Below are 27,436 nucleotides of genomic sequence, written 5' to 3'. Positions count from 1 at the left end.
TGTCAAGTGGATTGCAGTTTCAAACTACTACTAAAAAGAAGATTATTTTGGGATAATGGTTAATTTATTTGTCTGTGGCGTTATTTTTGTTGCACTTCTTTCGTTTAGTTCATATGACATTTTTTAAAGTGATTCCGTGTCTTAAAATCTAAACAATTTAAGAAAAATAAAGTTTAATTAATTATACTTCTTTCAATATTTCTCTTCTTTTATTACTCTCTCTCTCTCTCTCTCTCTCTAATGTTTACAAATAAGATTATATTCTTGGACAAGATAAATTCTTAAGTAGATTGAATGCGTCATATTATTTATAGTCTATTCAATAAAATATGTAACATTTAGACAATATTAAATATAAATTAATTATGATATCAATGATAGTAGAGTCAGAAAAAAGATAAAAAATTAAATATAAATTTTGTTATGAGAATAAAATTAATTGAAATCATATCACATAGATTTTATTACATTAAATTGGATATTCTGATTGGACAGATAAAAATAATGTAATATACCTAATCTATCTAAGAATTTTTCAAATAGAGATTATTTTTTAAAATTTATATTTGTGTTTTTAAAAAATAAAATTGTAAAATATATTTAATTAGTTTATCAATATACATAATCTATTAACAAGTGTCTTATGAATTAAAAATGGATGGAGTATTTGCTTTTTTAAAATGGTCCAATTTTGGTGTTTACATGATTGCACAACAGTGTTGTTTAGTAATGGGAATTGGGATTCTTGTTCTTCATTGCCCAAAAAGGGTGTGGATTAGTTGAACTCGATATTGAGTTGACAAGTAGTTAGCACCATAATGAAAGTTGGTCTTACTTGAACAATCCCTTTCATGTAAACTTATTTGGTTGTTCAGCTATTCAATGTCATCTTGTATCATGTACCCTTTCTAATTTAGTCTCTTTTACATGTCAACATTTTTCTTATCATTTCATCTTCCATCAATAAAAAGTAAAAACCACTAAACATGTCTTCTTCCATTTATTTTCCATGTTAATTCGAGTTTTCCGGTTTATTATAATCAATATATGATTCTTTGATAATGCCACCCTTGAATTTTCTCTCCTTCAATCTTGTATCAAATCTAAACTAATTACCTTGCAAACTTGTATTTCTTTATTTAAAAAATTTTAAAATATCATTTCAAAAATCAAAACTGAGTTATAATAAATCTTTTAGATAAAATTACAACATATATTAATGGTGTATTTGAATTAATAAGGATTTAGATTTGAACCAAATTCCTCATTTAGAGAAAACACAAAAATTTATGAATTTAAATTTTATTTTAAATTATTTTTATAAATTTTAAAATTTTTTTATATCCTAATCATTTAAATTCTAATCACTTTAAGTATTTTATTCTCCTTGCATTTTTACTATTAATATATCTATTTATCTCTTATCGATTCAAAAATAAAAATAAGCTCATTATTTTTTATTTTTTATTTTCATTTGAATCTTGGTTTATCTCTTTTTTGCATTTGAGAATTTTTTTAATCTTCCAAACATATAATCTAAAATTAAATCCAGATGCAAGCCCACCATTTCAAATGCTGCCTAACATTATCTAGATTCTTTAAACCTTCCGTAGCAATGTTTAAATTACATATAAATATGTAATGCACAAATCTTTAAAAAAAAACATACAGATCTGGGATAAAATCAATATTATTTACACATATAAACTATAAGGTGCTAATCAAAATTTTTATAACCAAATTCGGGCAATATAGAGGCTTGTTTGAAACTTTTTTGAGAACTAATTTTCTGTAAAACATGCTATAAGGAAAAAAAACAATGAAAATATGTGTTTTCACACTCTCTTATTGTTATTTTTTAGAATAATGATCCTAAAATACCTAAAAGATTTTATTTTTTTTCTAGAATAATATTTTTTTGGTTTTACCAAATAGATTTTCTTTTTTGGAGAATAGAAAGTTGTTCCTACAACCGGTTGCCAAACAAGCCACCATTTTATGCTGTTTTTTTTTTTTAAAAAAAATTGATCAAAGAAACGAAATTCTCTAGTATTCACTATTTCAACCATAATCTCTGAAATTTAAAATAGGATTCAAGAAATAAGTATCATACAGTCGTGTCGTATGTATTGTTCATTTTGTTTTTGGGCCTATGAATCGTTCAAATGTGAATTTCAACTGCCCATATTAGAATTTTTTTATTTTAACAGAACAAGAATGTACAATTAAGATAATTTTCAATAATTAGTTTATAAATACTGCGATTCTATAGGGGAAAAAAAACTAAAACTTTAAAATCAAACACAAGAAAATTGAGCTCTGATAACCCATAGCAAAAATGGCCCAAACTGTTAATAGAAATATATTATTTTCAGTCCTGACGTAATTGTTGGATACAGAAAATTACTAAACTCAAAATTGGATCTAGAATAAGTAACCTATAAAATGCAAAACAGATATAGGAACCCAAAAAAAGGTAAAAGATGCAATATTTTTCGAACTGTAACGGTGTAACCTAACAGTAAGCTAATCCTATACGAGAAAATATAAAATTGAAGAATGATCCCTGCGAATCCAGATTCTTAAAACAAGAAAATATCAAGGCAATGGAGAGAAAAGATGAAAAAAGCGCGTCTCAAGCTATATGATTTGATGGAACCTGTTCTCACTGGTCTAAGCTGAAGACTTGTGTTCAGGGGAGGCTCCTATTTTGGCGGCTGCTGCAGAACCAGAAACTGGTGCTGTGCCGGTGACTAATCCTGCATCATCATTTCATTCATGCAGATTAGGCAAAACATAATCATGACAACAAACAGAAGGGGACTTCATTAACCAGATACAGAACCAGAGGTGGGTATTGAAGGAGAAACTGAGATAGGTTCTGGTGGTGGCACTCCAACAACTGCCAACATTTCCTGGGGTGGCATATCAGAGTACTGTGTCTTTTTCCCCATTGCTTCTGCTGGCAATCGCATTGAATTACTTAGCCCATAATATGGTTGGTACATTGCCGGACGCCATCGAAATGGAAGCTGTTGCCCTCCATAAACGTTGTAGTAGTTCTGCACAAAAAAAAGAAATCAGATCAGCAGGCTGTCAAGTGATTCAAGAATGGGGGATGGAAAGGACGCCTGTGGATTGAGATTAGCTTTGGCAATTCAGGGGATAAGATAAATTTTTAACTATTTATGTATTTGGAGCTAACTAACCATTGCATAGATTTCTTGTGAGGGAGGATAACCAGGATACCTGAATAATGTTGAAGAAAAAGTTGATACAAAGTATACAGATATAGTAAGGAGCAGACAACTTCGGGAAAAATAACAGCTTGAACTTTGAATGGCATGTATAAATTGTGTATACCTGTAGGGTGGTGGAAAGGGAAAAGTGTGATGAGGCACGTGCTGGTTGTAATATGAAGAGGTGCCTTGAAATGGGATTGGCACCATGGCCCATGAATTGTTGTTGAATTTCTCAGCTCCTGCAACTTTTGAGATTGGAGAAGCAAGCTTATCAGCCATTAATAAACATGTTTTGCTGTAGAAGAAAACATGTCAATATCACAGAACTATATATAATTGAAAGAGAAAGCAACAAGTGAAGTGAACCTGTGGTAGATGGGTTGAATTTCCGTGCACCAAGAGCTGCAAGATTACAATTAGCCCTCCTTCCATCAATCAAAGGGTAGGGATTCTGACAAGCTCTTATTGCAGAGTCAGGCTCCTTAAAAGTCACCTGAAAGAGCAACAGAAACACGCGGAAAAATTGAATGAAAGATGATCATAAAGAGGCAGAGAAAGTTATAATAGCCAATAGGCTTACAAAGCCATAGCCTTTTGATGCTCCGGTGTTTCTGTCAGTGATAACAACAGCCTCTGAGATCTCTCCAAACTGCTCAAAATAGCGTTTCAGAGAGTCTCTCTTAGTCTCCCAAGCCAACCCTCCCACGAAGATCTTGGTGTACGTGGTGTCGCCAGCTCCTTTTGCATTGCTTGAACTCATCATCCTAGTTTGCCTCTGCTGTGACATGTGGTTTCGATTCACAGAACCCTGGAAACAACCTGATAGGATCCAGAAAACACAGAGCAACAAGAGTAACAAATGGAAAGTCAGAAGCTTTTGGTTGGCTCTAAGGCATATGAATAGGGAAGGGACCAATCCAAATCAACCCCACAAGGTTTCTCTATCTGCCATCAACATGCAATCTTGCTCTTGTGCATCTAGGTCTTTTCTGCCAAAGAAAACCACTCGATTTCAGTTTTGATAATTCCCCAGATTCTGCAAAAAAGATTCCCTTGACTAGAAAACCTGATAATCAACAGTAAAGGGTAGGGGGAAAAAAATATAAGAGGCGAAAAGCAGTGAAACAGAGAAAGAGAAAGAAAAGGGTTAACAGAAAAAATAAATATCATTAAAAACCCAATTATTTACGCGTAGCACGATGCAGAAGAGCAACTTTGCAAGAAGGCAAAAGGACAAGAGCAAGTAAGGAAAACATAAATGAAAATAATTGAAAAATGAATTAAAAAATGAAGGAAAATCTTGATTATCCGCGTTGCCTTTTTTATCAGAGCCCATATCAAAACTTTCCAAAGTATGAATGGGTCCAAATGTAGGTGCCTCGCTGTATTCAACTTTCTGCCTTCCTTCCTCTGTTGCATCAATTATTAATTTTTTAATTCATCAAATATTTTCACTTCGTTTTCCATTCCATTATTATATGGAAATTTGGTATGCTTTAGCGTGTCCAACATTGATTTAGACACAATTCGGGACGTTTCTTTGGACCCCCAAAAAAAAAAAATCTTAAATCCATTGACCACCCCGTTTCCGGCTTTTGCGACCGACATGTTCATCGTAATCTTAAATCTGAATCTTCCATGTTATAAAACACGAGAACGTGGGGGCAATCTAGTTGTTGCTTACTCACACTAGTTAGTTATGTGTCCGTGTCTTTGTCTCTTTTTAGAGGTTCTCAGATATTCAGTTCGATTTTCTTTGAATAAATAGATGCCGACGGAGAGGGGGCAAAAACATCATCGTACAATGATCTTAACATGGATTTAAAAAAGAAAAAAGAAACATAAAATAGTTGGACAATTTGTCAAGGGAAAACAATGTCGAAAGAGAGAGGGGAGGGAAGAAGAAGGAACAAAATAGGTAAGATTCTGTGTATGGTCAAAAAATACACGAAGATGGATGGAATGGGTCTCTATGAAATAAACTAAAGCTTTGTTGAGACATCTATTCACATAATAAATTTTTCTTCTTAAATTTTGTGGTTGGAACTTAGGAGTCCTGAGGAAGGGTCTTAGATTTTTTTTTTACATTGTTAAATTTAATCAGAAATAAATTTTTCAAAAATATTTTCTGAATTTAAATAAACTCAAACTCAAAACTTTATATTTAAATAGTTATAGCCTTATTTACTAGAATCAATATCTGATAAATAGGGTCTTAAATTCAATGCGTGATTCGATAATCATCAATTGTTTTGCGACTTTTGTCCGTGTTATTGATACAGGTCTAATATTTCTATGCTATAAATGGTGGTTTATTAGTAAAATTTGAAGTGCTATCTTGTTTTCCCTTATTTTAGAAATCCAAAATGATAAACTTGGAAGTATAATCGAAGGAAATCTAATATATTGAAGTATGGGGAATGTGGCAGAAGCAATAATGCGTATAGGGACGGTGTTGGGAACTACTTTTTAGAGATGAAAAGAGACAAATGAGTACTGCATGTCTCAATTCCTATGATAAAGTTTACTACAGTTTGATTCAATCGTGGGGACTAATGTTTTCTTTTCTGCCTAAACATCATTATATTTATATGTGAGAAACACATTCAACACAGCATCAACAAATATTAAGAAAATACGAAATAAATGAAAAGATGGTGACTGGAGCATTCCAAAAAAGCCAAGGTGTGGGATTTAGATCTTTTTCTTTGTTTAGACGGTGAAGCACAATCATCGATATGAACAACTTGTGTCGTGCATCATGTCGCCACGCTGACAATAATATCTTTGGAAAATTTAACTTATTATTTTTTTCACTTGAATGTTATGAAAGCAGGGTTTGCGTTGTTAGACCCAAATTACAATCTAAATGGAAGTGGATGATTCGGTTGTGTTGGATATGAATATGATGGGCCCATACTATAAATAGAGCCTCGTGCCTTGATCCTTTTCGTTTGGGCCAACAAGCATCAATCCATTATCCACAAATCAAAGCTGCTTTATACCTTCTTTTGGGTCTGGAAATTGTTCAATTCAAAGAACTTCATTCCACCACGAAAAAAAAAAAAAAACCAATTAAAGTGCTTTTTTATCTTATACTTTGTTTCGACAAGTATTGAACATTATGTATTAATAAATAAAGTATTTTTTTTAAAGAGCTTTCTGAAGGAGAAAAATTCCCCTTCATTAACAATCCACTAATGAGAGGATTTTTGCCCTTCTAGAAATAATTTAAGAAAAAAATGCATCATTTATTAATATAGAGTACCTAGTATTTCTTGAAAAAAGTGCAGGTGATAAAATGTACTTTAACTCTAATAATAATAAAAATAATATTTGTAAATAAATTATAAAAAATGATCTTATAAGAAAATTAATAATGATTAAGTCCTTTAAACATCTTAGGTCATTCTTTGTAATTTTTTTAATCAATTAACAGGCTTTCTCCAAAATATTGCACCACCTAAATTTAAGATTTTAATATTTTTCAACTTTATATTAAAAATGAGGGAATTAATGTCCAAATAAATGAATAAAATTAATATTGTTTTGTTGAATTTGCAACTCATTTTTCTCCTTCAACATTGAAAGCATATTGTACTACATGAAAATATCAACTGAAAATAAGTGACACTTCAATTTTAAATATTCATTATTTCAACTGTTAGTTGATTAAAAAAACTACAAAAATGACTTAAAAAATTTAAGAGACTTAATCAATTTTAATTTTTTAAAAGATGATTTTTAATAAATATTAAATATTTTAATAATATTTATTAAATTTTATTTTAACAAAATTTTAAAGTGTCCAACACTTTTAAAAAAAGAGATTAGGAATAAACTAGCACCAAATGACATGCCATATTAACAAAAAAAATGGTAGAGTTAATGGATTGAGAATTGAGGAGAATTTTTGCTTTATCTAAAAAATAATTAAAAAAATCACTTATTATTATAGAGTGCCTAGAGTTCTTGGAAAGAAAATACAAGAAAAAATCCATTTTAACCCACAAAAATTTTCAGGAACGTTTTATTTTTATTTAGATCTATCTCTATTTTAAAATCGTATGAATTTTACGAATATGAAACAAAAATATAGAGGTTAGTTGTGTTACTTTGATGAAACTAAAAGAAGCACATGTTAGGTGGCGAAGGCAGTTGTGTGGTAACTCTCCTCATGTAATGAAAGAAGTAATAATTTTCTCTTTAAAAATATTTGAATGATTTCTTTTTGTTTCAGGAGAAATCTAGACAAGGCTTATGTAAAAAGGAGAATTTTTGTGATTTTATATGGCTATTTGACTGCATTAAATTCGAACATTGTCAAGTTTTATCAAAAGTGACCCTTTCAAAGATATGTTTTGTATGCACACGAACCTGAACCTAAAACCGGATATTTAAATAGATATAACTCCTTTTACTAGAAATTATACCGGTTGGTTGGATAAAAATTCTCTTATATTGTAATTTACTCTTTGAGAAATATATGTGATTTTGGGAAGAAAAAGCAGATGGCTTGTCTAACTTCCGTAACAAGACCAAAGAGCTTTTAATCTGCATATTCCTTTTTTTTTTTCTTTGTCGTTTTATATCATTCGATGTTTGTTGTAGTTAGGCTCTGATACAACCGAGATTTGTTTTTGGGAAATGTTTTTCCAAAACATCCCAATTGATAGTGATAAGCCTACCCCAGCCCGTCAGTTAGCAAATGGCAAGCCACTGTAAAGAGATTTTTTCATTTGGGCCATTAGCATTGTAATCAAATGTCACTCTAATCTAATGACCCTGTCTCTGCAAACGACAGCAAGGAAATATAACAGAAGCTACCTTGTTGAATTGTTCCTCACAAAGGCCTTTAGCCCTTCAGACTTTTTTAATAACAATTTAATATCCGTACAATAGTCGATGCTAAGTTGGAGAAGCATCTAAGTTTGGTGCAGTAAATTTAAAACTTCTGTACCAAATCCAAATTCTCCATTTCTATTGTTCTTTTTTCCTCACATCAAAACAAAAGAGGCTGTTGTGTTTTGACTCAGACAGGCACAACTGTTACTTATTTTAATGGACATGTCTGGCCCCCTTTCACTACACATTGTCCTTATAACTGTAACTGAGTAAATATGTTTTTTCCTTTTCTCTTATCATCAATTTCAAACACGTTATCCTTTTCTTTTTCTTTTTTTTTCTTTTTTTACTTTTTAAATGATTCTCTCCAGTCTCTATGCCTTTTCATTCTCAGATAGTATAACATTTAACTCCTTTGCAAAGTTTTTTCCCAGATGACTCTTAAATCCAAAGTTGATAGCTTTATTTATGACTCATTAAATCATTTTTACTTAGAACTAAAAAAAGGACGTAAGTTAATTGGGACACTCACTAGATGACTATGGAAGATTTAAAAAACTGTTCTTGCACCTAGTTCATTGTGGAAAAGCAGACAAGCATTCTAAACCCCATAGAGTATTGAAATTTAATCCGGGCCACAAGTATAAATCAGTACTTTAAAACTAGTTGAGGGTTAGGTCCGTTTTGATGTGAAATTTAATATATATATATATATATATATATAGAAAAAGACGACCTATAGGTCAACAAGATGATTAAACATATAACCAAAAGGAGCCTTTGTGGATTTTGAAGATCCTTGTCTGATCTTTTTTCCAAGTGTGATAATTGCATTCTTAGCTTGGACCCCAAGTCTTACCTTAAAGCATTTGGAAGCAAATAGACTTGCTTCTTGGTTTATTAACTATTACTATATGACCATTTACCAGTGAACGATAGTGAAACGTCTTTGTTTATTTATTTTATTTTTTTCTGTCCATATAAATCTATCATACGTACACTTTACGATAGGTTGAATCTCAGGAGAAGAAAAGGATTGAAATATCTGACTTGTTACAATATTTTGATCTTGATTTTTCCTAATGACACTCCAAATATTGCAGTGCTAGGAATTACACTCGTTTATATTTGCAGATTGGAAATTTGGAAGAGTCTTGTTATAATTATTTTCCTTTAAATTTATGATCCATCTATTCCACTATTAACTTGATGACATGCAAGCATAAACTTTGTGTGGAACCAACCAAATAGCAGTTGACACTTGACAATGCCTAACTAATATGTTCTAAACTGACAAAAGTATATGAAAAATCATAAATGGAAGTCGCACCTCAGATTAGATACCACAATTCGCCAGAACCATATCATATGCATCAGACAAACCTTAAAATAAAATCCACAAGATATTTCATACATGAAAGGAAGCAAGGTACAAAAATATCTCTCTAACATTTACCAAGAGGAAGCTGATATTCCCTACGTCCCAGAAAATGGAACAAGGTTGTGTGGCCCAAAAGATACGCCTCAGAGCCTACCCTTCGAAACAAAGACACATGTCCCACAACGAAGTTCAAAAGATGCCTATGACGATACAACTATACGTTTAGATTTATAAGCTATTGCAGTTGCGCTGCTTCCACTAGCCAACCCTGTAGCATGCGTGTTGACAAATCTTTCAGTTCTTTTTTCATACCCCAACCCCACAAATTTGTTTCTTTATATGTGTGTGTGTTTCATTCCCTTCCTCTTTCTACACAATGAAATGACTGCTTTCTACTGCACTCCACACGAAAACAAACCCCTCTTAAATTATTCAACGCTCTCGTTTCCTTACATACCTCTCTCGCTCTCCCTTCAAAACTCAGCCTTCCTCTGTTTCCCCTGCTTTCTCTGTTTCTCTCACACTCAATAAACACATCTTATGCCAGTCCATTTTCTGCCCTTAACCCTGTCTATCTAATTACTCAAAAATGGGTAATTGTTGTGGTCGTTGTGAATTCAACTCAGGACTAGCCATAGTGGGTGCGTTGGCGAAGCAGAGTAAAGTAGTAAGGGTAGCGAAGTTGGATGGGAAGATACTGGAGTTTAGCTCACCAGTTCTCGTCAAGGAAGTGTTGAACAACTTTCCGGAGTTTCATCTTGGGGCATCTAAGGAAGCGTCGGAGTCAGAGCATCTTTGTCGAGACTATGAATTGAGAGCTGGTCGATTGTATTACTTGCTTAGCTCTCCGTCTCGTCCTCCTCCGAGTGTTTCTTCCACCGGAAACAGAGAGCCGACTAGTGGGGGTAAGAGGGTCAAAGTTGTTATAACAAAGAAACAACTAGAAATGCTAGTGTCCAAGCAGATCTCCTTACAGGATGTACTGTCCCAGGTGCATGATAAGACTTTTAACCTGCCAAGCAATTGGAAGCCCAAACTGGACTCCATTCCTGAAGTGAACGAGTAACATGTATAAATATGTCTTTTCTTGTGTTTTCTCTTCTTGCTGCTTAACGTTTTCTTTTCTTTCTTCCTTTCTCTGTTTCTGTGATTTTGGTCTGTTCTCCCGAGCTGACATGGTCGTCGTTGTAGTTAAAAGGAGGAAAAGAAAGAAGGATAAGGAAAACGTAAGCCTTAGCATAAACTCTATGATAAATAGGAAGCTAAGGTCGATTTTCATTTTGCCACTCGTTTTGTACTGGCGGTTTTCATATGTAGTTGTGCGTTGTTGTTTTTAACGATAACAGATGATGGGAAGGGAGAATTTTCATTTCATGTCCCAATTAATACGCTATACCTGCTGCTCTGTTTTATCCTTCTCGTTTCGTTCTGAGTTGCGTTTTATATCTTCTAACTGGCTGAATAAAATGCTCAGAAGAAAAAGAAAATGGCAAATTCGGAACCCAGTTATATTAAACTCCGCTATTTCCATTACATGCAGACTTACTTCTTCGTTAAATGGATGTTTAAAATTAAAAACTCGGCCACAAACTCTGAACAATACAATAACAGAGAACCGACTATGAATTGAGAGCTGGAAGATCGTATTACTTGCCTGGCTCTTAGTCTAGCCCCCCTCCAAATGTTTCTTCCTAGAGACAGGGAATTGACGTTCGAACTTGCTATAACATGGAAGCAGCTTGAAATCCTTGTGTCAAAGTAGATATCCTTGAGGATGTACTATCCCAAGTGTATGACAGTACTTTTGGTCTGCCAAATAACTGCAGCCTAAAATGCACTCCACATATGAAAGAAACGAGTAACTTCGAGGCCTTAAATGAACCCCATATAATATACTTTCTTTTCCTCTTTTAACCTTTTTGTTAATTTCCTCTTCCTTTTTATCTGTAATTTTGGGTTGTACCCTCTAAGCTTCCATGGCCGTTGATGTAATTTAAATGGAAAAAGGAAGGAAGGAAAAAAACAGACAAAAAATTTCCATAAACTATAAATAAGGAGTTCAGATAAGGTCGGCTTTCATAGATTTGTACTAGCTACTTTCACATGCAATTTATCCGTGTCGAAGTTTTCAGCCATCAAGATTCAAGAGATGAATGGTAATTGCTCCTTGGCAAAAAGAGAAAAAACAGTTGAAAAATAGGATAGTTATTCACATCTCATGAAAATTTATCATCATTTTGATGTTCTAAAGAGCAAAGACAATGTTGAGCTCAGGAAAATGTCGTCCCACTTGATACGGCATCCTTCGATCGTTGATGATTATGAATTTATGCCTGTCATTCATTCGATACGGCATCCTTCGATTTTTAATGTTATGATTGTTGCTCTATAACACTTCTTGCATAAGCTAAGCTTGACCTCTTCCAGCGTAGTTGACTAGGAGTTTTTAAGAAAGAGACAATGTTATATCATTATATTACATGACATGCATATTGGAAATTGAAGGGGGGGGGGGGGGACACACACACACACTCAAAAACACTGCAAAATACTACAGATTTAGATCTCACTCAATTTGCACGTCGATGACCTTGCGTTCAACTTTGGTCTTAGGGACGGTAATGTAAAGCACACCATCCTTCAACTCTGCCTTAACCTTGTCCTTCTCGCAGTTATCAGGAAGCTGGAGGCGAGTATCGTAGGAGCTATAACTCCGGGAGGACCAGGAATCATCTCCTCCTTCTTCCTTTTTATGACCACCTTTGATGACAAGAACATCGTCCTCCACTGAAACCTTAACATCCTCCTTGGAAAGACCAGGCATGTCGAACCTCATCTTGATCTCGTTTTCTTCCTCTTTGATGTCCCATGGGGATCGTACTTCACCTCCCCTGCTTCTTCCTGGGATTGTCATGGCGTCTTCGAATATTCTGTCCATAGTGTCCATCATCTGGCGCATGCTTCTCATGGGTGACCATGGATCCAATAAACCTGTCGTGGGTCAAGAACCAAAACCAATAAGATGCTCTGCACAACAATTCGACTTAATTTAGAAAGCAAGGATCGGAAAAACAAAAAGCTTCAGTTTTCAGTTAAAACAGTGAGAACTAATGGCTTTAGTTAGGTTCTCCGGAAAAGTTAAAAAATTTTAGTTCGTTTTCTGAATTAGGTTTTATGTTTGGGAGGATTCAAATTGACATAGTTAAGTTTTTCTATTATTTCACCCAGAGAACTCACGCATCTCCGATTGATCATTTTATCCACTTAAGAGTACCCCAAGAATAGATAATGAAAAATCAGACTAAAGTGGGCGCTACTTGATTCTCAAGTTAAAGGTAAACGCGTCCATAGGAATTTAACAGACAATAGCATAGCAAAAAATCAACAACTTTTTAACTCGTATTATATATTCTTTCCATTCTTCTTTTCTTTATTGATTCCAAACTTGGTTTCTAAGGAAACTCATGGCTTGAGCGAAGCAATATTTTTTAAACTAAATAAAATTGCAACAAAAAATAGTAGAGCAAAGGGGGCAGGGTAACAGTAGCAGTCAGTGTCAGCAATTCATTTGAAGTTCCACACAGTGGAAGAATGGCACCCTTATCAGAGAATAATCTTATCAATGTATTACTTCGAGCGATTGAACAATTTATAGTTTATAATCACGGTGGACAAGGATCATAGGTACTTAAATATCCAAACCATTCTACAACAAATGAGGCGAAGTTTCTGTGGAAGGATGCACCAGCGCTACGGCATACATGAGAATAAACTTCGAAACAAAACAAGACATGAACAATTAAGGAAGGAGAAAGAGACGTACCAAAGGGAGAAATATCCATGGCTGCAATATTTTTTAAACTAAATAAAATTGCAACAAAAAATAGTAGAGCAAAGGGGCAGGGTAACAGTAGCAGTCAGTGTCAGCAATTCATTTGAAGTTCCACACAGTGGAAGAATGGCACCCTTATCAGAGAATAATCTTATCAATGTATTACTTCGAGCGATTGAACAATTTATAGTTTATAATCACGGTGGACAAGGATCATAGGTACTTAAATATCCAAACCATTCTACAACAAATGAGGCGAAGTTTCTGTGGAAGGATGCACCAGCGCTACGGCATACATGAGAATAAACTTCGAAACAAAACAAGACATGAACAATTAAGGAAGGAGAAAGAGACGTACCAAAGGGAGAAATATCCATGGCCATTCTGCGAGGCCTCCTCTCCACAGAGGTTTGTTGTTGACCTTGATTGTCCTTGTTAAAGTGAACGTCCACAGAAGTGTCTTTGTTATCATGAGAGGCCTGAACCCTCACCATTCCCAAGCGAGGCAAAGGCTTCTTCGCTGTCGAAGGGAAGTTTGCCAAAAGGGGCTTAATGAAAGACGGCCCTGCCCTGTGGGATACAAGAGGTGAACAAGATGACAAAGACACTGATTGAGCAGCCATTGAGAAGCGATTCAATGAAGATTGAATTGCTAGGGTTCTCAGTCTGATGAGAGAAAGAAAGATGAGAATTCGAATTTATAGAAAGAAGAAGCGAGAAGAAGGCGAAGAGTGGAGAAGGATCCGAAGGATTTTAGAGAAAGTGCGAAAGTTCTAGACTGGACTTTACAGCTTGTTTCCGGAATAGTCTCTCTCGAATATCTGGGGGTTGAGTAACTTCCGATAGATACGAAGGGTTTATTTCAATTTTGATAGGATTTTCCCTCAACGGTCGGACCGTAAAAACCGAATATTATTAAATTTACAAACTATTAAACATAGGGCAATGTTTTAAGGCATATTTAAGTTAAATTGCGGAGATCAAACTTTTTAAAAGATACAGATAAATAGCAGAGAAATATAATAAAAAATCAGTGAAAGGGAAGCATATTATGGACAAGCTCAAACAGTGAAGCGAAGCCACATACAGTACAAGTCCACATCATGAATAAGGCCGCGTGGCCTCTGTATGATTTGGAAGTTGGCATGCCATATTCGTAGTATTGGTATTGGTTTTGAGAAAGCTAAAGCTCGTGACCCACGTTGGCGCTGAGATGTAATTTCACGAAAAAAAATCATGACCTAGGGTGCCAATCTTCGTGAAAATAAAAGTTAAGAATCTCAATCGAGGCACTCTGAAGCAACTAAATTACATACAAGGCTCAATTAAATCTGATTTTTTTTTCCCTACAAGTCCAAAGGATTGAACTATAATTTAATTGTGAACATCAAATGACTAAAGTACCCTTGTTCTAAAAAATAGAAATCGCCGAGCGTGAAAGGAGGAGGAGAAGAACGTGCTATCAGAGAGTCAGTGGGGTATGCTATAGAGAGAGGTCGACTCCAGTTCAACTTCACTCTTCATTTCGAGCCTCCAGCCATTCCAGATGTTTAGTTCCCATCTCTCCAGCCATTCTGGAAGGCGTTGTTCAAGTTGTTGCGACTCTAGCCATCAAGTCTCCATTTCGTGCTGCATCCTTTTATGGGTTGATGTCTTAGCTAAAGTCGTGCATGTGTTGCCTATCAAGTTGCTGCTGCTTGCGCTGTCACATATCCGTCCAAATCCATTATGAATATCCTCGGAGTTGTCTTGTAAAAAGGTCATCAGTAACATTTGTTGCGGCTATATCATCCACCGTACCTTCATTGGTAAGTTACCTCCTGCTCACTTTCTCTCTGACTCTTCCATTTTTTCTAGTCTATGATTATGAGACCTTGTGACACGAAGGCTTGATCCTCGTGGAATTTATCAACATTGAGCATTAAACTTGGTTATCTATTCTATATTATAACTTAAACTTGATTCATGAATTGGTTTTGTTATTGTAACAAAAAATTTGGCACCTGAAAATGAGTGAAATTGTAATCAGCTTCATCCCCTGCTATTTTCCACCACTACCATGCTTTGCCACCTGCACACAATCACATAACCAAGCTACACGGGAAGCAAAAGACTCAGCTTACTTGGAATTATTTACATGATGTAATGAAATTGGATGCTGTAGTTGAAGCCACCTCATACAACACCCTTTTGACAAGGTTGGAGATGTAGTCAAGCGGTTGAAGATGCTTGCAGATGTGACTATGTGACCATGGAATTCTATCTGAATGGCTTTCTGCAGTTAGTGAAATGAAAAAAATTGAAAACTTTTTTTCAAGGGTATGGAAGGTTTCCTCTCGAACAGTAGAATGTGATTTTAAATTTTATGTTGGTACTTTTTTTAATAGAAAATCCAGTAACAACATGAAATTAGTTAGATTTGATGTGCATGTTCTTGTTAACTCAACAAAAACATGTTGTTATTTATGAAATTTATTATGTTGTACAAATTTTGCATTTAATTTATTCATATGTTCAAAAATTTCATATAGATAGACTGTGTTATTAATATATAAACTTTGTCATGTCATTTACAAATGTTCTATTATAAATTTCACCACAATAATTTGTATATTCTAGTCCTACTAATCCATGTTATTAACAACATTGTATTGTTAATATATGAATATTTTAATTTTATTTATGAATATTTTGTTATAAATTTCACTCACGTAAATTGTAAATTATTCTTGAGCTAATAAACTACATAGTAATGTATAAAGTATAGATCTGATATTATCAATATACAGATTTTATCATTTTATTTACAGATGTTCTGTTATAATTACTTAGATTATGCCAGTTATAAGTTCACATATTGACAAGTCTAGATTTATATTAACAAGAAAAAGTCTATATATTCACAAGCAAAGGTTTGAAATTGACAAGTTCGTGTTGGCAAGGTTCAAACTAGGGAAACGATTATCAAAATAATCTATTTCTTGTATGAATTTGCAACAAACAAGTTAATTTAAGAAAACGTCTACATATAAAAACCCAATGTTTTATTTTCTACAACTAAACATTTAATATAAATAAGCCAACGTTCATATTTTCACAATACATAATCTAATGTTTCTGATAGGGCATTGGCATGATAATAGATAGGTCATGAATTTTTCAATTTATATGTAAACATCCAATATGAATAAAAAATCATCATGACTTTATCATAAATAATCCACCTCAAAACATCTACTATCAACTTGGAGTTCAATAAATAATTCACTTCAAAACATTCATTATCAATTTAAAGTTCAACAAACAAACTAGATCGTATCAAATACCAAATCATAGTAAATTTTCAGAGTTTACAACTAAATATTCAATTTTAACATGACAACATCACCATTTGCACAACATGCAATCCAATTTTTCATAGCAATGCCATTTTTCTTTAGTCAGAACATGTGATCATAGCCAATTACATTTTATATAAATTTTGCATAAACTAATTTATACATTTATACAAAATTTATACATATTATTTTCAAAAATGTATTACTTGTATGGATTTTTTGTTGTAAATAATTGGACTTTTTTTTTGTTATTTATGTACTTTATGTTGTTAATTTTCTTTGATTAACTTGTTTTTTTTTTCCTATTCAAGCATAAACTTTTGCAGGCTCTTGTGAATACATGGACATTTTACTGTGACTAATTAGACTCGTATTGTTGCTGGTAAAAAAAAAAAAATTGACTCGTATTGTTACGGCCTGTACTTGATCTCATTGCCTCTCTTTGCTCAAAATGCTGCGAACCAGAGTCTAGAAAGCAAAGAAGGCAAACTGCATTTTTCGCCCAACAAAGCTTGAATTGGCTTCTAATTAACGCAATCCATGAAGCCTTACTAAATTATGGCTTTACTCTATCATCCATCGCCAAGTTGTTCCCAAAATAGTAACCCCTATTTTTGTTATAATAGGCTGTGATTATATGAGTCCAAGAAGAAGCTGTGAACGAATAGTCGTGTCCAAGAAGTAGTGCTCCAAGAATACTCCTCCACACCATTTATATCGCGTCAATCACCATATTCCGTCGTCGTCCACATCCTTAAAACCTTGTAATCATCTGTCCGGGAATCATAACCCATGGCAACGGTAAAAGTACATGAAGAAACTTTCCAGACTGAGATCTGGCAAGATCAAGAGGAGATTAAATGATGGAGAAAATTTTTGTGGGCTCATGAAGCAGATTCTCACATGATGTGTTTTGTTTTCCTGATCAAGGCTAATTTAGTCTTTTGGCCTTCAAAATCAATTACAAATGAGACTTTTAGGCTTACAAAACATTTTTAGAATCTATTGAACCTTAAGAGCAATTATTTTTTTAAGGCCTTATATTAGATTATCCCAATAAAAATTGTTCAAATTCCTTAAGCACAATAAGGTCATTGGTCCAATTAGTCGAATTGGGTGATTTGGTCTAATTTTTCAAATATTGAAATATTGAAATAGGAGAATGATATTTAAGATTTTTTTAAGGGAATTCTTTTTTAGCCTATTTCAACTTCGAACATAAAAAAAAACTTTATTTTACTAAACCTTGTCCTAAATTTTTTATTTTTTTTTTGAATTTGACTTAAATTATCATTGTACTTTAGTGAGACTTTAGAATAATTAAAATGTTTGTAAGGATTTTCTCAATATATATATATATATAAGAGTATATATTTTTAAATTTTAATTCAATAATGAATAATCATTATCTGTCTTTTGCCATTGATTACTCTGAGTCTAAAATCACAGAAAGGGAGGAAAATTGAAATGACAAGTCCAAATAACAATAAAAGCTTGATTCATTATCAGAAAGAGTTATACCATGCACATACTCAATGTGGCCCTTAAGACTCAGAGTAATTGGATAGAGGAGACTGTTGAGTGAGCATGAGAGCATTATCTAATGTGCCACAAATCTCGCGAGGTTGTGCTAAGTAATCAAAGATATTTTACACACTGCCTCCAAATTTTTCAGGCATAACAGTCTCAAACGAGTGCTTTTGAAAGGAGTTCAAACAAACCATCAAGGACACCATCATCATCACTATCATCACCAAAGAAAAATACGCCAAAACCTATTTTCCTTTCAAAGTTATTTATCTTATATTCTCAATTTAAGCTTAGATTTATTTTTAGTTTTTAAGCTGTAATCAACACAACTCTGTACTTTATATTTCTATTAATAAAAAATTCTTTTATTTTAATCTCTTTGCATCTTCACATCCAAATAAATTAAAGTAAAGAAGCTTGAAATCCTATGGTTATCTTTGAGATTCAAAGTCTATGGCCTCATTTTTATTGTTTTGTGAAGAACAATTACTAAGAAAGCATTGATTATTGAAGTAGCAGCCTGGGGGGTATTAAATCGCACACTTGTACGTTCGATGTTTTAAGTAATTAGATTAACTGATATTTAGAACCTGTTTTTTTTATTTTTAAAAACTATTTTTTATTTGATTAAACAGAAAAATGTAAAAACTTGTTTGGGTAAGCGTTTTCTATTTTTTTTTGCAAAAAATTTTATATTTTTTTATTTTTAAAAACAAAAAATAAAAAAAACTTTAAAGTTGTTTTCATTTTATTTTTCTTATTTTTGAAATACACTATATTTAATTATTGAAAATTATAATTATGTTGATCAATTTTTATCATAGATCACCATTATTAACCTCCTATAATCATCACCATCATTTTATATTTAAATTAATATAACCAAACAAATTTTTATTTTATTTTTTTAAAATAATTTTAAAAACTTTATTACCAAATAATTTTTAAAAATAAAACAAAAAAAAAAACAAATAGGGCCTTAAACTCCCAATTTCACGTTCATCGCGCTGTCATCAATTCATCATGATGAAATTGAAACATCAATACATTCTTTCTTTTTGAAATTTTTTATGCTTAGTTAATCCGTAGAATTAGGACTATCCAATGCTGAATCGCTGACTTAGAATTTGGTTGTGATTTACCAGTGAAGATAACAAACCTTGCATATATGAAATTCTAAACATTAATGGTTACATATTAATGAACCCTATAACATCACGGAGAAAGACACTTAAGTCCAAAGGGACTATTTTATGCTTGTCAATTTCAAAATGTAAAGAAAGTCTATAGGGTCCTTAATTGATTTTTTGACAAAATTTTAAATTTACAAATTTATAATCTATTTTTTAAAATTTGCAAATCCCTCTATTTTGATTCACAACTCAGTTTCCCAATTTAATTTGAGAAACAATTATGTTAATAAAAAAATACAAAATTTTAACATTGAATTTTATGATATTATTTATTCAATTTCTTACAACTTACTCTCTTAGATTTACAACTTCATCTACTATAATTTATAATTCTACATTCCAATTTTATTTATGAACACAATCTAAAAATTCATTTTTCTCATGATCAATTACTTATTCAATTCCAAGAATTTTCAACTTACTCTCCATAGTTTATAATCCTACTCACCTTAGTTTGCAAGTTGAGTTCAATCCAAATTTTATTTACAAACTAGAAATTTCAACATTGAACTTTATAATGTTATTTTGTTAGCTATTGGTATTTTCAACTTTGTCATCTTGATTTGCAGCTATATATCCCACTTCTATTTATGAACACAAAATCTCAATATTAATTTTCTTTATGAATTTCTAAAAAATATTTGAAACTCAAGTTGTAAACTATAAGGCAAATGGAATTGCAAATTTTTGGAATTGACGGAATATTTGCTCATGAGAAAAAATAAACATTGAGATTATATTCATAAATAAAATTGAAATATAGAGTTGCAAATTATATGTACTAGATAAAGTTGCAAATTCAAGAGAGCAATATGCAAATTCCTGGACTGAACAAATAATATTATAATGTTAAAACTTTGTGTTTTTTATAAAAATAATTTGTGTTCTTAAATTAAATTAGGAAATTAAGTTGTGAATGAAAATAGAGGAAGTTGCAAAATTTAAAAAATAAATTGTCAATTTATAAATTTAAAGTTTTGTCAAAAGATCATTAAATATCGCATTCATGTGATTTCCTTTATACTTTGAAATTTGTTGAGATTTTATTAAAGTAAAATAGTCTCATTAAAACTTAAGTGTCATACTCCCTAAGTCCCTGTCTATATCATTTTTATTTTATTTTTATGAAGCGGTGATCACTTCGTTGTACATATGCTACTAAATCTCTAGAAAAACAGTAAATAAAGACAGATAAAACTTCACCCATTAAAAAATATAAGATATTTATAAAAATTTATTAAAATAAAATAATTCCATTAAGACTTGAGTGTCACACTCCCTTGATAGGCTAATTATGTATTTGTGGTACTTCCACCTCGTTTTTTTGGGTTAAATCATTTTCTTAGCTGGAAATTCTTTATCTTTCACCCCTACTCTTCGACTTCTTCTCAGCAAACCTTGTTGTCCGATCACCATCCTCAAGATTAACAAGCCCAACATTAGGAAGCAAAGTCGTCTGCTTGGTCGTGGTTGCCTGTGATTTCGAGGGTTTCAGAGAGGGTGTGGGAGAGGGACAGAGGAAGGGGAAGGGTTTTGATGGTTTGATTTGGATTTCTTAGTATCGGTTTTGATGGAGAGGGAGAGGAATCAGATTGCTATCTTGGGATAGGTTTCGACGAACAAGGAGAGGGATCAGATTGCTATCTTGGGATAGGTTTCGACGAACAAGGAGAGGGATCAGATTTGACTCAGTTCTCGATGGTGTTCATAAGTGGAATGATGACAAAGTAAAAGGCCAAAAGATATAAAACCAAGCTTGCCATCGAGGTTATGAAGATTGCAAGAAGCTTCTGGATTGCACGAAAGATGATCTTGGGAAATCATCCTCACGTGTGATTCTCGCTTCCGGGTTCTAGCTTGTCTTTACGAGCTCCAAGTTCGTGCTCCAGGTTCTTGTTCTTTCCCATTGAATATGGGTTTTTTCTAGATGATTTTCCATTCGATCTGGGTTATTTGTTTTTGGCATGATTTTTCGTATAATATGGATGGGCTTTTTCTAGATGATTTTCCCGCTCGATCTAGTTTTTTTTTTTTTGGGAAAATTTTTGAACCTGTGCTTTTTTTAAAAAACATTTCAGAAAAAGAAAAAGAAGCAGGAAAATAGGATCGAGCCCTTGAACACTTGATTTTGGTTTTTTTTTTTTGGTTTTTGTGTTTGAACTGGTTATTGTTTGTTTTTTTTTTCTTGGTGAGTTTTTGTGTATTAAGTTGTATTTGTAGGTTTTTTAACTGTTTTTTTATTTGTTCAGTTATTACTGTGTGTATTTTAATTTTTTTAGTGATTAATAAAATGGACAAAAAAATTTGATGAAAAACTCGAGAAGTTTAGTCAAGCTATTGGTGAAAATCAATTTTAGATTCGATTTCAATTTCATATTGGTGTTCTTCACCATGAAGCAACTTTTTGCTTTGAAATTTCAGGCTTCTCGAGTTTGTCGCTGAGAAGCAACGGCTCTGGCTAACCGCAAATCTTTATGATTCTTGGTTTCCGGCGAAGTCAAATCTCTTTTTTTTTTTTTTGGTTTATTTGATTGTTCTTGGTTTGTAGCAAAATCAAATCTCATTTTTTTCTAGGTTTATTTTATTGTTGTTGATTTGTTTGATTGTTTCAAACAATAGATTAATATGTTTAACTGCGTCAGGCATAGATTGGCTTCATTTAATGGAGGAAGGAAGGAGGGTGAAAAGAGAATTAAAAAAAAAAAATGAGCTCCACTTCCGCACATAGACTTTCATGTGGCATGTCAACTAAGTATTTAATAGTTAAAATCAAAAGTTAATGGTCAACATAGTCAAACCATTAGGTCAAGGTTAATTTGTATTGCATTTAAAAGCATCAAAGCAAAATTGTGCCTTTAAATATTTTAGGGTACCAATTTGTACATTTAAAAAAAGCTTTAAGGACAAATTTATATTTTAATCCTTTATTTAAGGAATTGAAGTGAAGGAAGAAAGGAAATGACGTAGCTACCACGCACTTTATTAATTTGAATTTCAGTGACCTGTCAAAATATAATGATATATATATATAACGTTCATGAGTACAAGCGCAAACGGATCACAGGGATGCCATTATTATTGGAATACAAGAGTATAATGTTTAATTAGGGATAAATGAAAGAGTAATCTGCGAGGCTTAATGAAGGAGCGAAGCATGGCTATGGCGGTGTTGGATTACTGTATCCTCCTCCACCTGGGTAAGCAGGGTACGTTACTGGATCTGGAACTTGTGGAAGCTTTCGTCCTGCACCATAATCATTCATATTCATTCATCAATCATCACACTATCAGTTCTTCACTGTTATTTAACTACATATATTTGTCATATTTGACTACGTACCAAGTTTGAGATTTGCGGAAACCAGGTGGTTGCAGAAGACGACGAGTGTCAAGAACATTATGGCCAGAATAGCAGGAAGTGACGACGACATGTTCCTCCTCTTCATTGCTTTTACTTGAAGGATGTTATATCCACACTGCTGGCCTTCGACAATGAATGCTATTTATGGACTCCCAATACACACACACACACACACATATATATATCTCGATCCATCAAGATCACGACTTCAATAACCCTGCTGACTCATTCCTCCATGCCTTTTGTTGGGCTTTGAATTTGTATATTTGATTAATATTTGTCAAAAGTAGACCAATTCCACACCAAACTATACGTTGACTTGATGAACCCCTGGCCAAATTAGATGTACAGGTTATTCAACATAATTAGCAACCCCTGGCCAGTTACGACTTTCGTTTTAATGGCCCTACTTGGTTGGAAGTAGTTAGATTGGCAACGCGTTCTCTAAAAGACCATTTGTTTCCCTTAGTCTAAACAATTCAGTTTTATTTGTTTATAAGTATATTGAATTTGAATATTGATTTTTCAGTTGCATCACTTTACATTCATCACATGCATCATGATCTCGCAAAGTTTCAACATTTTCTCATGTCACACTACAACATTTTTTAACTATGGCAACAGTTAAGAACTATTACAATAAGCTACAAAACCATTGCATTTAGGTATGGTCAATGGTTTTTGGGTTTCCAGTTTGCCCCCATTACTTAATAGTCTAATGTAATGATTTTTCATATTTTAGGCCACAAATCATAAAACCATTAGTCAGACATTAAACAATGGTTTTGAGGTGCTGAAATAAGCAATGGTTTTTGCCTACATTCTATTATATAGGTATAGGCAACATTTAAAAATTATTGCAAAAATATTAAATAGTCAAAATTTAATATTTTCTTTTTCACTTAAGATTTAAAACCTAATCCACTTGAAGTGATGAGATAACTTTAACTACTTTTCCAAAATTACTTTTAGTTATTATAATGCAAAATATTATTTATATATATAGATAATTGTTATACTAAATTTTAAATTTTTCTAATTAATAAATCAGAAACTAATAAAATAAAATAAATAAAACAAAAAAAGGATCTAGATAAGTTATCAAAAACTGAAAATAAATTATTACTAGAAAAATAATTGGCAATAGTTTTTAAATGTTACCAAAAAGAAGATTTATAGGCAACATTTCTGTTTTTGTTGCCTATTAGAATAGAGAATAATTTCAAAATATTGCAATAAAAGTTCCACTATAGGCAATAGTTTTTTATGCTTTTAAAAATGTTATTACAACACTTAAAAATTATTACCTATTCTATTTCAAGAAATAATTTTTAAACATTGCCAAATATTTGTTACTTAAAGTAGGGTCAATAGCAATGCACAAAAAATATTACTTATATCCATATTAGGCAACACTTTTAGAATTGTTGCAATCAAAATTGTTGTCTAAAGATAAAAAAAATATTGTAATGTTACATGGTATCATGTGGTCTTTTTAAGAGAATGGGTTTGGTGTAGTAAATTTTGTACGGTGATTGGGAAGTGGGGTGATCTTCACCTTATGTTCTATCTAATGGTTGGAAAGACAAAGGTACATCATTAGACTTATAATCTGTAAAGCACCCAAATTTTTTTTTATAAAAAATATTTTTATATACCTTTTAAAATATTTTTAAAATATCTTCATCTATTATTCCAGTTATAAAAAATATTGGGTGTTTTGCAGAAGGCTAGAGGCAATTGGGGGAAAAAAGATTTTAAAAGGTATATAAAAGTATTTTTTGTGCTTTGCAAATTATAAGTCTTTTGATGCACCCCTCTCTTTCTAACCATTGTATAAATCACAATGTAAATATTACCTCACTTCCCAGCCACTTTATAAATTTCACATCACCAAATCCATTCCCTTTTTGTAAACCATGTGTCCTCATCCCTTGTACAATTAATTTAATTAATGAATTCTTTCTCCACTAAAAGAAGAAGAAGAAGATGTAATAGTGGCAATAATTAAATATTAATCATTACCCATAAAAGATCAAGTCTAGTAAAAAGAGTTAGTTTCTTATAATATAACAAACTTCTCAAACATGATTATCTTAAATGGGAAGACATTTGTGCGCAATAAATAAAAAAAGATATTAAGCATATAAGTTTAAATTTAGTAGGTTTAGAAGGATTAATAATTAATGAATTCTTTCTCCACTAAAAAAATAGTAGTAGTAGTTAGATATTAAATATTACCAACGGGAGGTCAAGTCTAGCATAAATAACTAGTCCTTCATAACACAGCAAACCCCTCAAACATAATTGTCTTAAATAGGAAGACATGTGTGTGCAATCAAAAAAGATATTAAGTATATAAGTATTAATTTAGTAGGTTTAAAAGGATTAATAGTTGTTAGCTATTAAATAAGCATTCATAATATAAGGTTGCATTTGGATGGTTAAATTTGGGTTGAAAGTTTGGATTTGAAATCTCAAATTTAAAATTCACAAATTCTAAATTTTCTATTTGGATGGTATAAAAAATTTTAAATTATAATATTAAAATCATTTGTTTGAATCTTAAATAAAATTTTAAATTTTAAATTCTATATTTAAACTTAAAGACAACTTGAATGATGTCGATAGTCTAATCCAAATCAAGGGTGGCAATCTAGTATTGGTCGACTCCAACTGTTTAGACCTAAACAACATCAGTGATCTAGTATTGAACACAATCAACAGCTTAGTTCCAGTCAACATTAACGGCTTAATCCTAATCATTGCTTATGAATTAGCATGGGACAATTATAGCAATTGGAGGATAGCAAATTGGACCTCAATGATGACACTAGCTCATTCCTTGTTAACAACAATGTTTAGCATTGGACGACAAAGGCGAACGAATCAAAGACAGTGATCATAAATCAATCCCAAACTATGACGATGGTCAAGTCCTTATCAAATCCAGCCATCTAGTCTTGATCAATACCTGCCATGTGGTGTAATACACCAAATTTTTTTTAAATAATTTAACTCAACCATAGTTGGGTTACAGCTACCCAACACATTTTTATATCAATAATTTCAATATAAAATATTTTATAATTGGCTTCAACTCGCACAATACAACATTTCAGATAAATTTTTACCTCCCACATGCCATTAGGCCAAATCACATTTATTCATCCTTATGCTCCCAACAAGTAAACTAAATCACATTTATCCATCCTTATATTTCCAACAAGTAAAATAAATAATTTAGTCAATTTTTAAAACAAGCCAGTTATTTGGCATCATAATCATGCCATTTTAACCAATCCAAAGTAAACCAAATATTAAAATTACAGTCATCCAAAGTGTACCAAAAATAAAAATAGTTTGAAAGGCATGATTACATTTATATATTCATATAATTGTCAATAAACAAAAAGCCCTAATATTGGTAATATAACACATTATAAATCATAAATTAAATACCCAAAAGAGACAGTAGATCTATGTCACTAAGCCTCTGGGACTCCTTCACGTGTCACTCGTGGCTCTTTTCCTAAAAATTGTTATCCACATAATGATACTCAAAAGTCCCAGTAACCAAAGCCAATTTATGATAGTGTGTACAAATAGTTAAGTGTGTGCTTACTAAGTGGGAATCAAAAATAATATAATTCCAACAAAATATAAGAAATATTACAATACACATAACAACCATCCTTATATCCCTCCATTAACCTCGAGTCGTAACCCTCACTCAGTGTTAAATTACCCGGTCAAAGGTAGATTAGCCCGAGCCCTTATAAGCCACCTATTGAGCTCCAATAGGAGCGTACCATGTGGCACATAAATACAACAACAATAGCAAATCTCCCAACACCTCTCACAATAATCAAACAAAATTCATAACAATATTACACAATTATACAATATTATAAAATTTATAATTTTCTCAATAATCACCCAATTAACATGAAATAACACTAATCACAAATTAAAAGCATGGTTACCTCATGGCTTTTTCAATAAATTATTTCTTACAATTTCTCTCCCACCACAATTTTCACCAATAATACAATCTACAATTAACATATTATTTATAAATATTAGTTTCAATTTTTAAAACTAATAAAATAATTTTAATAATAGAATTAAAAATATAATATAATTCCTAATATCAATCTTAATACAAATCTAGAATTAATATTATTAAGTAAAATTTTTAACTCCTCTTTTACTCATCAATAAACATTAATAATCTAAAAATCAACTTCTAAAGTAATTTCTATTATCAAAATTTTCTTTTTATTTCATAAATTCGCACCTAAAATATGCAAAAATTGAAAATATAGTCTCAAGCTAAGAATCATAATCCTATAGCTATAATAATTCATTTCTCATCCCAAATAATTATCTACACCTCAATAAATTAACATATATTTTCAGATTTAATAAAAATCTAGTCTAGGATTTGATCCATAAGTCACAAATTTAAAGATCATCAATAAATTTATACTCTAAAATATTTATTATACTACTAACAACCTTAAAAACTATATTTATTCAACATAAATTCATCCCTCTTTCAAATCTTAAATTTTCTATCACCACAAACTCAGAAACCAAAGAGAAAGGATCACTAAAAATTTTTTTTAGAACACATACTTAATTTTGAAAAGCTTGAAATCACACCCTAAATATCCTATTAAAAACTCTTACCTTAAAAATTCAGATCTTT

The 27,436-nt window shown here is 32.0% G+C and overlaps 3 protein-coding genes across 3 annotated transcripts; 1 reads left to right on the top strand and 2 right to left on the bottom strand.

Moving 5' to 3' along the window:
- Positions 1-2,346: 2,346 nt before the first annotated feature.
- On the bottom strand, positions 2,347-4,508 carry LOC129295889 (uncharacterized). The gene is made up of 6 exons (XM_054934483.1): positions 3,823-4,508; positions 3,609-3,735; positions 3,364-3,487; positions 3,210-3,249; positions 2,846-3,062; positions 2,347-2,759 (listed from the first exon to the last, which is right to left on the bottom strand). The coding sequence occupies exons 1-6, from the start codon at positions 4,027-4,029 to the stop codon at positions 2,674-2,676; spliced, it is 801 nt and encodes a 266-aa protein (XP_054790458.1). The 5' UTR covers positions 4,030-4,508; the 3' UTR covers positions 2,347-2,673.
- A 5,317-nt stretch (positions 4,509-9,825) lies between these two features.
- LOC129295893 (uncharacterized) lies at positions 9,826-10,842 on the top strand. Its single transcript, XM_054934488.1, has one exon. The coding sequence runs from the start codon at positions 10,058-10,060 to the stop codon at positions 10,532-10,534; it is 477 nt and encodes a 158-aa protein (XP_054790463.1). The 5' UTR covers positions 9,826-10,057; the 3' UTR covers positions 10,535-10,842.
- A 684-nt stretch (positions 10,843-11,526) lies between these two features.
- On the bottom strand, positions 11,527-14,147 carry LOC129295892 (small heat shock protein, chloroplastic-like). Its single transcript, XM_054934486.1, has 3 exons — positions 13,659-14,147; positions 12,039-12,459; positions 11,527-11,904 (listed from the first exon to the last, which is right to left on the bottom strand). The coding sequence occupies exons 1-3, from the start codon at positions 13,921-13,923 to the stop codon at positions 11,841-11,843; spliced, it is 750 nt and encodes a 249-aa protein (XP_054790461.1). The 5' UTR covers positions 13,924-14,147; the 3' UTR covers positions 11,527-11,840.
- Between the last annotated feature and the right edge of the window lie 13,289 nt (positions 14,148-27,436).

The sequence above is a fragment of the Prosopis cineraria genome, unplaced genomic scaffold (genome assembly GCF_029017545.1).
Source record: "Prosopis cineraria cultivar Desert tree isolate PC_DT_omini unplaced genomic scaffold, ASM2901754v1 PC210, whole genome shotgun sequence".
Classification (NCBI taxonomy): domain Eukaryota; kingdom Viridiplantae; phylum Streptophyta; class Magnoliopsida; order Fabales; family Fabaceae; genus Prosopis; species Prosopis cineraria.
The sequence above is the reverse complement of the archived record's forward strand: the minus strand, read 5'-3'. Positions and strand labels throughout refer to the sequence as shown.